Here is a 14,612-nt window from a genome sequence, read left to right as displayed (position 1 = left end):
TCTGGGTAGCCTCCAACCTGATGGCATGAACATTGACTTCTCTAACTTCCGCTAATGCCCCACCTCCCCCTCGTACCCCATCCGTTATTTATTTTTATACACACATTCTTTCTCTCACTCTCCTTTTTCTCCCTCTGTCCCTCTGACTATACCCCTTGCCCAGCCTCTGGTTCCCCCCCCCCCACTTTTCCTTCTCCCTGGGCCTCCTGTCCCATGATCCTCTCATATCCCCTTTGCCAATCACCTGTCCAGCTCTTGGCTCCATCCCTCCCCCTCCTGTCTTCTTCTATCATTTTGGATCTCCCCCTCCCCCTCCCACTTTCAAATCTCTTACTAACTCTTCCTTCAGTTAGTCCTGACGAAGGGTCTTGGCCTGAAACGTCGACTGTACCTCTTCCTAGAGATGCTGCCTGGCCTGCTGCGTTCACCAGCAACTTTGATGTGTGTTGCTTGAATTTCCAGCATCTGCAGAATTCCTGTTGTCTGCATTCTTCTCACCAACTTTCCCTCCATCATTTCATTTCCATTTACTTACCATTAAGAATAAAAACCATAACAAGAAAATTATTCTTAATTCGCCTGAATAGGCAAAATAAAGTCATTCTAATTCCAAACCAACACACACAAAATGCAGGAGGGACTCAACATGTTAGGCAGCATCTATGGAGAGGAATAAACTGTCTACGTTCCTAACTGAGAAAGAGTCTTGGACTGAAATAACAGTTGTTTTCTGTTCTTCTCCATACATGCTGCCTGACCTGCTGAGTTCCGTCAATATTTTGTATGTGTTACTCTGGATTCTTGGCATCTGCAGAACTTCTTGCAATCATATGGAAGAAAATACAGATATATTAAGAGCAAATGGATCCCAAAGTTCAAAATTGGTCCTCTGGAAGATCAAAGTGGAAATCTTTTGATTGCGTGCAGCCAAACTGATGTGGGAGGTCTTAAATTTTTTTTGTATCTGCATTTACTCAGGAGGACAGAAGTGAGGAAATACAGCAAAATGATCATGGACCCTATACAGATTACAGAGGAGGACGTGTTTGTTGTCTTGAAGCAAATTAGGGTGGATAAATCCCTAGGACATGACAACGTGGTCCCTTGGACCCTGTGGGAGGCTAGCGGAGAAATTGCCGGGGTCCTAATTAAGATCTTTTTTATCATTCTCAACTGCAGGTGAGGTGTCAGTAGTTTGGAGGATAGCTACTGTTGTTCCACTGTTTAAGAAAGGCTCTAAGAACAAGCCAAGAAATTATAGGCCAGCGAGTCTGACATTCGTAGTGGGAAAGTTATTGGAAGGTACTCTAATGGTCCAGACATACAAGTATTTAAATAGACATGGACTGATTAGGGATAGTCAACATGGCTATGTGTGTGGTAAGTCGTGTCTAACCAATCTTAGAGATCTTAAAGGACGTTACCAGGAAAGCTAATGAAGGCAAGGCAGTGGATGTTTTCAACGTGGACTTTAGCAAAGCCTTTGACAAGATTTCACATGGGACATTGTTCAAAAAAATTCCGTTACTTGGCATTTAAGATGAGATAGTAAATTGGATTAGACATTTGCTTTATAGAAAAAGAACAGAGAGCAGTTTTAGATGGTTGCCTCTCTGACTGGACGCCCGTGACTAGTGGAGTGCCACAGGGGTTCATCATCTACTGTATATCAATGATCTGGTAAACCAATAATGTCGTAAATTGGCCAGCAAATTTGTGAATGACACTAAGATTGGGAATGCAATAGACCACGAGGAAGAATATCAAAGCTCGCAGTTGGACATAAACCAGCTGGAAAAATGAGTTGAAAAATGGCAGGTAGAATTTAATGCAGGCAAGTGTGAGATGTTGCACTTTGGGAGGACCAACCAGGGTAGGTCTTACATAGTGATTGGAAGGGCACTGAGGAGTGCAGTAGAACTGAGCAATCTGGGCGTACAGATCCATAATTCCTTGACGGTGGTGTCACAGGTAGATAGTGTCATAAAGAAAGCGATTGGCACTTTGGCCTTCATAAATCAATGTATTGATTACAGAAGTTGTGATGTTGGGTTGAGATTAGGTTGAAATTGTGATGTTGGGTGAGGATTGATGAAGAGCCTTAGCCTGAAATGTTGACTGGTTATTCTTTTCCATAGATCCTGCTGAGTTCCTCCAGCATTTTGTCAGTGTTGCTTTGGATTCCCAGCATCTGCAGATTCTCATCTATATTCAGATCAGAATGTGACTGACACTATAACATAGAACATAGGATAGTACAGCACAGTACAGGCCCTTTAGCCCGCAATGTTGTGCCGACCCTCAAACCCTGCCTCCCATATAAGCCCCCACCTGAGATTCCTCCATATACCTGTCTAGTAGTCTCTTAAACTTCACTAGTGTATCTGCCTCCACCACTGACTCAGGCAGTGCATTCCACACACCAACCACTCTTGTGGTGTTAATGGTCAACCCAGTGTAGCCTCCCTTTGCTTTTTAATGCAACATGCAGGAAAGTCAGGAATGTAAGCCAACAAGATTAATTTCATCTTATCGAATGCTTCCATATATGAAAAGCACAAGATAACACATACTTATTAAAATAAACCATTGCTAGAATTTATGTGTCATTGAGTTTTGCTGAGAAGGGTAATGTTAAGAAGAAATAGTCTATAGATTGCACTTACAATTTGTAACATCGCAAAATTAGAAGTGAACAATATGAAACATCAATAATTGGTTATTTACGTTACATTAAAATGATGTGACTTGTATGGTGAAGAATAATGATTTTCCTGTAATTCAATCATTCATTCAGGGAACAAAAGATACCAACAATCTTAAAATGGTGCAAATTGAAAGTTCATGCCCAATTTGCAATGGATTTGCCAGCAGCTCTAATCATTTAACACAACGGCAAACAAGAATAAAATATTCACAAAAGTCATTCACTCGTTACTTTTGATCTTTCTGCTGTTAAGGAACAAAATTATGAAAATCTGAGTTAAGAATTTTGCATCCTTTTAAAAATAGACACTTCCTTACTATTGGTGTATCATTCTGTTATTGAATAGTGATCAGAAATGATAGTTTTACTTTTCATTCTTTTAAATATTTATTTATTTTTTAAAAGGTGTGCAAAATTATAAAGGGTAGAGATTGGATACATACAGTCAGGCTTTTTCCACTCAGGCTGGGAGAAACGAGAACTAGAGGTAACACGCACAACACGCTGGAGGAACTCAGCAGGTCGGGCAGCATCGGTGGAAATGAACAGTCAATGTTTTGGGCCGAGACTCTTTGTCAGGACTGAAGAGGGAAGGGGCAGAGGACCTATAAAGAAGGTGGGGGGAGGGTGGGAAGGAGAAGGCTGGTAGGTGCCAGGTGAAAAACCAGTAAGGGGAAAGATCAAGGGGTGGGGGAGGGGAAGCAGGGAGGTGATGGGCAGGAAAGGTGAAGAAGGAATAGGGGAAAGCACAATGGGTAGTAGAAGGAGGCAGACCCATGAGGGAGGTGACAAGCAGCTGAAGGAGTGGGCAGAGTGAAACTGGGATGGGGGAAGGGAGTGGGAGGGATATACCGGAAATTGGAGAATTCAATGTTCATACCAAGGGGCTGGAGACTACCCAGACAGTACATGAGGTGTTGCTGCTCCAGCCTGAGTTTGGCCCCATCATGGCAGTAGAGGAGGCCATGTATGGACATATCCAAATGGGAATGTGAAGCAGAGTTGAAATGGGTGGCAACCGGGAGATCCTGCCTGTTGTGGTGGACGGAGAGGAGGTGCTCGACGAAGCCGTCCCCCAATCTGAGTCGGGTCTCACCGATGTAGAGGAGGCTGCACGAGGAGCACTGTATGCAATTGATGACCCAAACAGACTCACAAGTGAAGCATTGCCTCACCTAGAAGGACTGTTTGGGGCCCTGAGTGGTGGTGAGAGAGGAGGTGTAGGGACAGGTGTAGCACTTACGCTTACAGGGATAAGTGCCAGGTGGGAGATCTGTGGGGAGGGACGTGTGGACCAGGGAGTCACGGATGGAATGATCCCTGTGGAAAGCAGAGAGGAATAGAGAGGAAAAGATGTGCTTAGTGGTGGGGTCCTGTTGAAGGTGGCGGAAGTTGCAGAGGATAATGTGCTGGATCCGGAGGCTAGTGGGGTGGTAGGTGAGGACAAGGGGAGCTCTGTCCCTGTTGTGGTGGCGGGAGGATGGGGTGAGAGCCGAAGTGCGGGAAATGGAGGAGATGCAGGTGAGGGCATCATTGATGACGGCAGAAGGGAAACCACGATCCTTAAAGAAAGAGGACATTTGAGATGTCCTGGAACGGAAAGCCTCATCCTGGGAGCAGGTGCGGCGGAGATGAAGGAACTGGGAATAGGGAATAGTGTTTTTGCATGTGGCAGGTTGGGAAGAGGTATAGTCGAGGTAGTTATGAGAGTCAGTGGACTTATAGAAGATGTCAGCGGACAGTCTGTCTCCAGAGATGGAGACCGAGAGATTGAGAAAGGGGAGAGAAGTGTCCGAGATGGACCAAGTGAATTTGAGGGCTGGGTGGAAGTTAGGAACAAAGTCGACGCACCCATGCTGAGCTGGTCAATTTCATCGACTTTGCTCCTAACTTCCATCCAGCCCTCAAATTCACTTGGTCCATCTTGGACTGTCCACTGACATCTTCTATAAGCCCACTGACTCTCATAACTACCTCGACTATACCTCTTCCCACCCTGCCACATGCAAAAACGCTATTCCCTATTCCCAGTTCCTCCGTCTCTGCCGCACCTGCTCCCAGGATGAGGCTATCCCTTCCAGGACATCTCAAATGTCCTCTTTCTTTAAGGATCGTGGTTTCCCTTCTGCTGTCATTAATGATGCCCTCACCCACATCTCCTCCATTTCCCGCACTTCGGCTCTCACCCCATCCTCTCATCACCACAACAGGGACAGAGTTCCCCTTGTCCTCACCTACCACCCCACCAGTCTCCAGATCCAGCACATTATCCTCCGCAACATCCGCCACCTTCAACAGAACCCCACCACTAAGCTCATCTTTCCCTCTCTACTCCTCTCCGCTTTCCACAGGGATCATTCTCTCCACAACTCCCTGGTCCACACATCCCTCCCCACAGATCTCCCACCCGGCACTTATCCCTGTAAGCGCAAGTGCTACACCTGTCCCTACACCTCCTCTCTTGCCACCATTCAGGGCCCCAAACAGTCCTTCCAGGTGAGGCAACACTTCACTTGTGAGTCTGTTGGGGTCATCTATTGCATCCGGTGCTCCCGGAGCGGCCTCCTCTACATCAGTGAGATCCGACGCAGATTGGGGGACTGCTTCATCGAGGACATCTGCTCCGTCCGCTGCAACAGACAGGATCTCCCGGTTGCCACCCACATCAACTCTGCTTCACATTCCCATTTGGATATGTCCATACATGGCCTCCTCTACTGCCATGATGGGGCCAAACTCAGGCTGGAGGAGCAACACCTCATATACTGTTTGGGTAGTCTCCAGCCCCTTGGTGTGAACATAGAATTCTCCAACTTCCAGTAATTCCCTCCCCCTCCCTTCCCTCATCCTAGTTTCACTCTGCCCCCTCCTCCAGCTGCCTATCACCTCCCTCATGGTTCCACCTCCTTCTATTACCCATTGTGTTTTCCCCTATTCCTTCTTCACCTTTCCTGCCTATCACCTCCCTGCTTCCCCTCCTCCACCCCTTTATCTTTCCCCTTACTGGTTTTTCACCTGGAACCTACCAGCCTTCTCCTTCCCACCCTCCCCCCACCTTCTTTATAGGTCCTCTGCCCCTTCCCCCTACAGTCCTGACGAAGAGTCTCGGCCCAAAACATTGACTGATCGCTTCCACAGATGCTGCCCAACCTGCTGAGTTCCTCCAGCGTGTTGTGCGTGTTGCTTTGACCCCAGCATCTGCAAAGTATTTTGTATTTAGAACTAGAGGTCATAGATTAAGAGTGAAAGGTGAAATATTGAAGGAGATCCTTAAAGACATAAAGAAAGGTGTTGGGAGAGGACCAGTAACATTATAAAGGATGCTACCCACAATGTTCATAGATTGTTTGTCCCACTCCCATCAGGGAGGAGGCCATGTAGCATCCACGCCAGGTGCTGAGGCGCTAATACCAATAACAATCCATGATAACCCAGCCAGCCCAGAGACTTACTGTGGTTCTGGAGGAAATAGAATAGCCATGAGAATAGATGTGCACATAAACAATTTCTGTGTTACCTTTCTCTGCAGGTTTCTGTTTCACTTGCTTCACAGGTTCTGCCTCTAAACATTAGATTAGAATTAATATTAATGATGCTTGGATGGACATTAACCAGATGTTCTCAATGACATTAAACTACTGCTCATGCTGGAAATCTGAAAGCAACATACACAAAGTGCTCGAGGATCTCAACAGGTCAGGCAGCATCTATGAAAAGGGAAAAAAAAACAGTTGTCGTTTCAGGCCAAAACCCTTCATCAGGACATAAAAACGATAAATACTACCCAGCTTTTCAAATCCTGATGAAGGGTCTTGGCCCAAAACATCGACCATTTCTTCTTCTCCTTAGATGCTACCAGACCTGCAGAGTTGCTCTAGCATTTTGTGTGTGTTGTTCTGGATTTGCAGCATCTGCAGGATCTTTTGTGTTTATAAAAATAGAAAGAACCAAGGTTAACCAGAAAGTAATACAGCATCAATGAAGAGAAAAATAGTCAATATTTCAAAAAGGATTACGTGTCTGACGAAAGTTCGGATAGATGATCTTTGGCTTGAAGTGTTAACTGTTTTCCTCTCCACAGGTATTGAAAATTATAACAATTTAGGTAATTATTAGATCTACATATGAAGTTACATTAACATATAAATTAACTTAAAGGTATATTCAGGTTATCATATATATATATATATATATAATTGAGGTCATGGGTTATACATTATATATATAATTATCACACAGCAATGAAAAATTGCCCCAACAATGGCTATAATCCTCCCCTTTCACTGCTAAAGGGCAGTAAGATTCTCCAGTGGAGGTTAGCTTTGGTGAGATTCCTTTGAATACAAAGAAAGAAGTGTCAAGTTTATTATACCCAACCACTCATGATTTCATCAAGCTTCTTTCATAAGTTCCTGCGGATGGTACACATCAGCTTGCTGCCCGAGGAAGGCTTGGCAGAGAAAAATGCAAGTCATTTTGAATGTTCCAAAGTTTAGTCTGCTTTTAGTTGAGCAAAAATGTGCACAGGGAGTTTAAGGAGCTGCATGGTTTGATTGAGACTGGCAAGGTAACGGATGCTAAGTGCCTTTGCAGTTAAACAAGATAACATTTACAGCAGCAGAAATGCTTGCAGGGAAGAACAGGGACTGACCGTGGGGAGATGGGCAAAACTGAAGCTATCAAAAAAGGCTAGAAATATAAGTGCAGAAAGCTTTCTTCAACCGGGATTCCCTCGTGATCCTTGTACATGGTCCACTAATGAGGCTCGAACTGGAACCTGACATCCAATCGGATTACTTCACTTGAGAAAGGATATGAAAGGACACGACAAAGTGTTGAAGTGTTTACTAGAATTATTTCAGTGATGAGAGATTTCAGAAATAATTTAGACTTGGAGATGCTGATGTTGATGTCCTCGAAGCAAAGAAGATTGACAGCTGATTTTATTGAGGTATTTAATAGTTTTCCTTGGATAGCGAGAAAGAATATGTTTCTGTCAGCAATTGGCTCAAAGATGTGGGGCCCCAGAAGGCACTGAGCAGAACATAGAAATGTGAACAAAAGCATAATATTGAATAGCTATAACTTAATTTCATTGCCTACAGTGGGAGTGGAAACAATGAATCAGAGCTTTCAAAAAGACATGAGATACATTTTAGAGAGGACACCTTGTAAGGCTACAGGTGTGGGGGAATGGGATTGATGGATTGCTTTTCTGAGAGCAAGCAGACAATGGGCTGAATCGCTCCTGTGCACCAGGCTCAATGATTATAAGATTGTTACCTCAAAGGAGAGAGAAAAACCAGTTGAGTTGAGGTTGCAAAATTGTTTATCTCAAAGGTTTGTATATGAATAGAATGAGAAGCAAATAGAAAATTATTGTCTACATAAAACAGGCTGACATATTCTGGTATGTGGATTTTTGACATTTCCTGATGAATTCTAACAAATAATATATGTCATTACAATATGAAATCACAATGTTTTAATAATTTGGCAGAATTAATCGAATTACATTTAAATTAAATTTATGGATCAAAACTGCGTCATTCAACTAACAAAATTCATGGCTAATGCCAAAAGAAAATGAAAGTACTGTACAGCAGATGTTTGAAGTCTGATTAAATGTCTTCAACATGAAACATATGTTCCTCATTCACATCGCCTAAACTGGCTGAATGTGTCCAGCACTTTCTGCTTCCATTTCAAAAACAACCTGATTAAGAAGCTGAAGTATTTTATCTTTCTGAGATGCACAGACATTTGACGACATTACATATAAATATTGCAAAGTGCAAACTGAAAATGCATAAACCCATTTCCAAAAATCAACCGACAGCAAAAGAAGCCGTTGCATTGGTCATATACAAATACTACATTTAGCTCCTTTTCAAATTAATCTTAGAGCTAAATTAAACAAACATTTATCTATCATTTATTTGGGGAAGCAAATCTAATTAGCTTTGTGACTTTATATATTGTATGACTGGCAAATTTCATATGCATCAAATTACACCAAAAAGCTATCAGAAAATTAAAACCACTGTAATGTAAAAAAATAAGCTTTTGCAGGTTCCAGTAACTCTAATCAGTTAACTGCATTTGACTTTGCATTAAAAGGAACCCGTTTAGCAATAACATAATTGTAAAGAGAAATATTCTCTAAGAAACTACTTACTTAAGCTTTTCTGTTGTTTAAAAAATGAGATTTTTTTTTGCAATAAAGAGACGAAATTGTCGAGATCCTACTCCTGTAATCAGTGCAGATACCTATTCCCAATCAGCCTGTACTACAGGAGGTGGATTGGGCAGGTACTACAGGAAGCTCCAACCTTGATTTCCCAAACATGAGGAAATCTGCAGATGCTGGAAATCTGAGCGGTACAAAAAACGCTGGAGAGACTCAGCAGGCCAGGCAGCATCTATGTAAAAGAGTAAACAGTCATCATTTTGGGTCAGAAAAATTGACTGTATACTCTTTTCCATAGATGTTGCCTGGCCTGCTGTGTTTCTTCAGCATTTTGTGTGTGAACCTTCATTTCATTTGGATTCCAAAAGAGATTGGCAGCTGCAGTATTATGGACTGAGTAAAGAGCAATCAGTGAGTTTTAAGTCAATGCTTGTGATGGGGAAGTGAAGAGCCTTGCAGCACAAAACAGCTGTCCTCTGGTGGGTGAGCTGCATTAGAATTGCTATGCTTCTACCAGCAGTCCGTAGCTACGTTTAATTGTGTGTGTCAGCACTGGCTGCCTCAAAAAAACGAAGTTGTGATGAGAAAGTTAGCTTGCTTGGGAAAAAGGCCAAACGTTTGTACTCATTTTGGGTCCTTTGCCAAAAGCCCATTTGGATTCCTGCCCACCATTTAGGAGGCTTAGTAAGTCATTAATTATGTTTCGAGATTAATGATGTAATTAAACTTTTTTGAAATGATTACCAGTTTTCTAAAATCCACTTGCCTTTTGTGGCCAACAGGGGCTGTAAACTGCAACGCATTATGCTTGATGTGATAATCCCACCCCTTCCTCGAGAATAAATGAAAGTTTTCCAGTGAGGTTAGAAACATACTTAATTATTTCATTGTTTTAATGTCCATGTTACCTTTTTCTGTAGGCTTTGGTTTCACTTGCTTCACAGTAACAGTCTCTAAACAATTAGAAAACAATTAAATCAGATGCTTTAAGTATTCTGCTTTACACACAAATATTAAAAATATCAGTCTCACAACGTACACACTCAATTTGTGTTGTGTTCACATTGGTATATACAGTAACATAGTCATAGTCATACTTTATTGGTCCCGGGGGAAATTGGTAACAGTGAAGATGATAATTTTTGCTGTTTAGTATCATTAAAGCACCACCCATCTCATGCATCTTTTAAGATCTGATACTCCTGTAGAGGTGTCACAGTTGAAGCCTTATAATTACAAAGCAGAAGATAATAAAAGGGAGTACACAGAAAGTGGTGCATACAGCCCAGTCCATCAAAGGAAATGCCCTCTCTACTATTGAGCACATTTACACAGAGACATGTCACAAGAAAGCAGCATCCATTATCAAGGACACCCACCATCCAGGCCATGGTCTCTTTTAGGCAGGAGATACAAGGGCCTTAGGTCCTACACCACTAGGTTCAAGAACACTCATTAACCTACAACATCAAACTCCTGAACTGGTGTGGATAACTTCACTCACTACAACTCTGAACTAATCCCACAAGTTGATCGTGTGGATAGTAGAGGCTTTTCCCCAGGGCTGAAATGGCTAGCACGAGAGGGCATAGCTTTAAGGAACTTGGAATATGTACAGAGGAGATGTCAGGGGTAAATTTTTTACGCAAAGAGTGGTGAGTGTGTGGAATAGGCTGCTGGCAGCAGTGGTGGAGGCGGAAATGATAGGGTCTTTTAAGAGACTCCTGGATGGATACATGGAGAGAAAAATAGAGGGCTCTGGGTAAGCCTAGGTAGTTCGAAGGTAAGGACATGTTCAGCACAGTTTTGTGGACCGAAGGGCCTGTATTGTGCTGTAGGTTTTCCATGTTTCTAACCTACAGACTCAATATCTTGGAATCTGCAACTCATGTTCTCAGTATTATTTATTTTTGTACTTGCTCAATTTGTCTTTTTTTGTACTGTGATTGTTTATCAATCTTTACCTATTGTTTATCATTCTTTTCTTGTTAGAAATTCTATTGCATTTCTTTATTTTCTTGTAAATGTCTGCAAGAAAATAAATTCTAAGGTGATGTATGGTGACATATACATACTTTGCCAATAATTTGCTTTGACTTTGACTTTTGACACCAATTCACTGTCTGCTCAATATCTGACTGGTGACAACTATGGATCATATTGGATTGGGCAATGCATTAGAGCTAAAAGGCAGGCAACACTGATGTCAATGACATCAATTTTCACGCATGTTAAGGGGCAGCCGAGAGCATGCTTGAGGAGCAAGACATTTAATGATGCAATAGATCCTAGCAGTGTTCCAGACAAATAAGGAAAATAAATTGAAACTGTCAGGCAAGAGCTGATAGTACAAAGAACAATTAAGAATGTGTCAAAATTCAAACATGTCTGCAAGCTGGGATTTAAGAAATTTCATGTTAATCAAGACCCTGGAATTCTGGATGTAGGATCTCTGACAATGGATAGGTAACTGTTCATGTGGCATTCCCAAAGTAGAGAATTGCAGGGATAAAAGTGGAAGGGTATTTTTATAGAATGGAATTAAGGAAAGATGAAAAACTCCATCCTCTTATTTTGCACTTGAACAGAAGTCATTTGATGCAAGTCAAATCTGTCAGATTTTTCTTTGTGAGAAAGGTCTGAGGAAGCTGAAGTGCACAACTTTTGCAGAATGGTCTGCTACCTGCCACTAATGGAAGCTGTGGACAGTGCTACTGAAATATAGTTCTAAGAGTCCACAAGCAGAAGCCAGGCCAATGGATTTGCTTATGAGAGAGATGAAATCCAGAAATGAAGTTTATCCAATTAATGTGATTTGGGTTGATGATGATAATTAAGTTAACAAATTTCATGACACATGTCGGAGATAATAAACCTGATTCTGATTCTGACGATGATGGCATCTATCTGTCTCAAAGATCAACGGAGAAGCGGCACTCTATTGGACACAAGCCTGGCCGGAAGGTATGGAGATCCTGGGATGCCCAGTTATCAAGATCCTCCTCTCAGCCTCACCCGTGTAGTCCAAAGGAAAGCGAAGCAATGCGTTTGGCACCAGCTGGGCTGCAGGAGCTGCTGGAAGGATGTTCAGTAACGTCCAGCTGATTTAGGGGCTCCACTCTGGATTTTCTATCTGAGTTTCTTCCTGTAGACTTCGTCTCTCCCGAAGCTGCCCACAAGGCAGGGATGCTATTTACCCACAGCTGGGGATCTGGTTCACGAGCACCAGGGCGTGCCCACATACCAGTGAGCCCGCGTGCTTCATGTGCAGGGGCCAGACCTCCTCCCCCGTCCTCTGTAGTTCAGCCTGAGTCCAAAATGAGTTTAGTTTCCGTGTGTTGCCATCATGGAAGCACTACACAAGGCTTGCTGTTGGAGAGACTATGCACAGGCAGGGAGAGACTTGCACATTCAGTTCTCCTTTTCGTGAGACTGCAAGCCAGTGGTGGAAGCTGAAGGAGACAGTGACAAGCACTACCTACTACACTACCACTCTAGAAGTGCCACCAGCAACCATTTGACACACATAATGGGGGTTAAAGCCTATTTTGTATAAATAGCATATTGCCACGGCTTTAGTAGAAGTGATAATGTGGCCTTCTTCTGACTGACACTTAGTTCACCATTAAGTATAATTAGAACTTGAATTGTTCCTTTTTTAGTTCTGGCTTTCTGCAAGGCGTTTTTTTAGGTTTTCGTTAATGTTAAATAAAAGCACTTACTTTTGATTGATAGAAAATTTCAATCAATATGATGCAACAACATTCATTTTTGAAAAATGTAAGTGAATACAGCTAAGTCACAGGCCAATCTGATATGGTCTGCGGACTGAATTTGTAAATGGTTCTGTTATTGAATATTCCTCATGTTAGATGGATAGTTTAGAGCAGAGGTTCCCAACCTGAGTTCCACAGGCCCCACAGTTAATAGTCAGGGTCCATGGCATAAAAAAGATTGGAAACCTGTACTTTAGAGGAACATATCATTGTTTAGACATAATTATAAAGGTTGACCTTAACTCTGTTTTTTTAATGAATTTTGGCATGCATATTGGTTCAACACCTCAGTTTGACTAAAACACCAGCATTCTACCAAGAAATATATGGTGATGGGACCAAAAATGATCCCATCACAGTGCCTCTCTATTTTTTAACTTAGGCTATCAGTTGTTTAATTGAATACAAAACTTCTGTTAGGTGTTTCAGCTGCTGGTACAAAATGCCTCAGGCTGAACAATTTGGATCAAATTTTTATTTTCTTTCAATAATTCACATTAATTTGTGTTTTTTCTCCCTATAGTTTTCAGTCTCAGCTTTAGTGTTCAAGTTTTTACCCAAAGAAAAATAAATTTAGTCAGTACTCTGCATATGTGTTTTTAAAGCTATATATCATATTTTGAAAAAAAAGGAGAGTTGGCATTTATTGTTGGGAAATCAGTGAAACAACATTTCCAAGTAGGCCTTCAAGAGTGTTTTAATTTTTAAACTAAAAAAAAAATAATTTTAATTAAATGAAAACCAGATATATTGGCTGTTATTTTGCTGAAGATCCAAAACTTTGGTTCATATATGTACCCACCACAGGACAACATGTTTTTATGAATAAACCATTTGGCATTGAGATAGAAATTTATCCATAGCTGCATTATCAAACCATAATTTAAGTGCAATTGAATTTTGCAGAAGAGTTAAGCACATATGTCTCTATCTAGTATATTCAATACAAATGAACAAAGGTCAATTTCTAGCCTAAAGACTCTTATGTGAAAGCAAAACAACTGAGAGATGGAGTGACAGTGATATTGTACAAACATGAAAGGCGGAATATCACTGCAGGGGATTTGATATCTGAACCTAATCCAACCATCAGCATCAGCAAGTTAAAAGAACTGCAGGCAACAATTTTACGTACACATTTGCCAGCACTACTTATATGAAAATCTACAGTATTTGCAAAGAAAGATAGTTCTTATACCGTAAAAACACTACTGCGAGCAATTTGGATAGAATTTTTGATGAACATCACCTACTGGTTATTTAGGGCTTTTCAAAATAACAGGTAGGGAAATAATGAGAATATGTTTTAAGAAGATTGAGTCATTTCTGAAAGTGAAGATCCCCTATTACTAATAGTAGCCAAATCTAAAAAAAATCAACTGTTGCTGTTGACAACCTAGCACAGGTTGTTATCCTTGTATGACGCATCCTCCAATCATTATTACTCCAGTAATAATGTTCCAAACATCAACGAACTGTATTTGATACTTTATTAGCAACTAGCAAAACAAAAAATCTTGAAGCGATGAAACTTAAGCGTAACTAAGTGGTCAACAGAAGATATGACGTCTGTCGGTCCCCAACTCCAAACTGCCCAGAAGAAAGCATGAATACGTAATTTATTCCCTTCGCTTTTACCACACTGCCCCACTCATGTGACTAGTTACCATAATACACGTAATAAAGGCGGAACCCAGGATACAATCCAGATAGAAGATCCATCTGTATAGCATCAATCTATATTTTTGCCTTTGCTTGATAAAGATTGACTCCTTGCTCGTTGATTAACTTCCATTTCATGATCATGAAGGCACGATAACTTCAGTGCGGATTATGGTGTAAAGTAAGAGAGAAAAATTTAACTGCTTCCTAAGTTTCTCTCGGACAAACAAATATAGAAGTTGTCGGCTCTTCTTTAGTTGTCAGTAGCACATTACAT

General features: G+C 41.5%; 1 protein-coding gene across 1 annotated transcript in view; it reads right to left on the bottom strand.

Annotated features, from left to right (window-relative positions):
* trdn (triadin) overlaps positions 1-14,612 on the bottom strand; it is a 559,007-nt gene that overhangs the window by 95,346 nt on the left and 449,049 nt on the right. Inside the window, exons 43-44 of the mRNA XM_072251580.1 lie at positions 9,806-9,850; positions 6,225-6,269 (exon numbers count right to left, since the gene is read on the bottom strand). Of these exons, the coding sequence (XP_072107681.1) occupies positions 6,225-6,269; positions 9,806-9,850 (90 nt within the window). The remainder of the gene's footprint in view (positions 1-6,224; positions 6,270-9,805; positions 9,851-14,612) is intronic.

The sequence above is a fragment of the Mobula birostris genome, chromosome 2 (genome assembly GCF_030028105.1).
Source record: "Mobula birostris isolate sMobBir1 chromosome 2, sMobBir1.hap1, whole genome shotgun sequence".
NCBI classification, from domain to species: Eukaryota; Metazoa; Chordata; class Chondrichthyes; order Myliobatiformes; family Myliobatidae; genus Mobula; species Mobula birostris.
The sequence above is the reverse complement of the archived record's forward strand: the minus strand, read 5'-3'. Positions and strand labels throughout refer to the sequence as shown.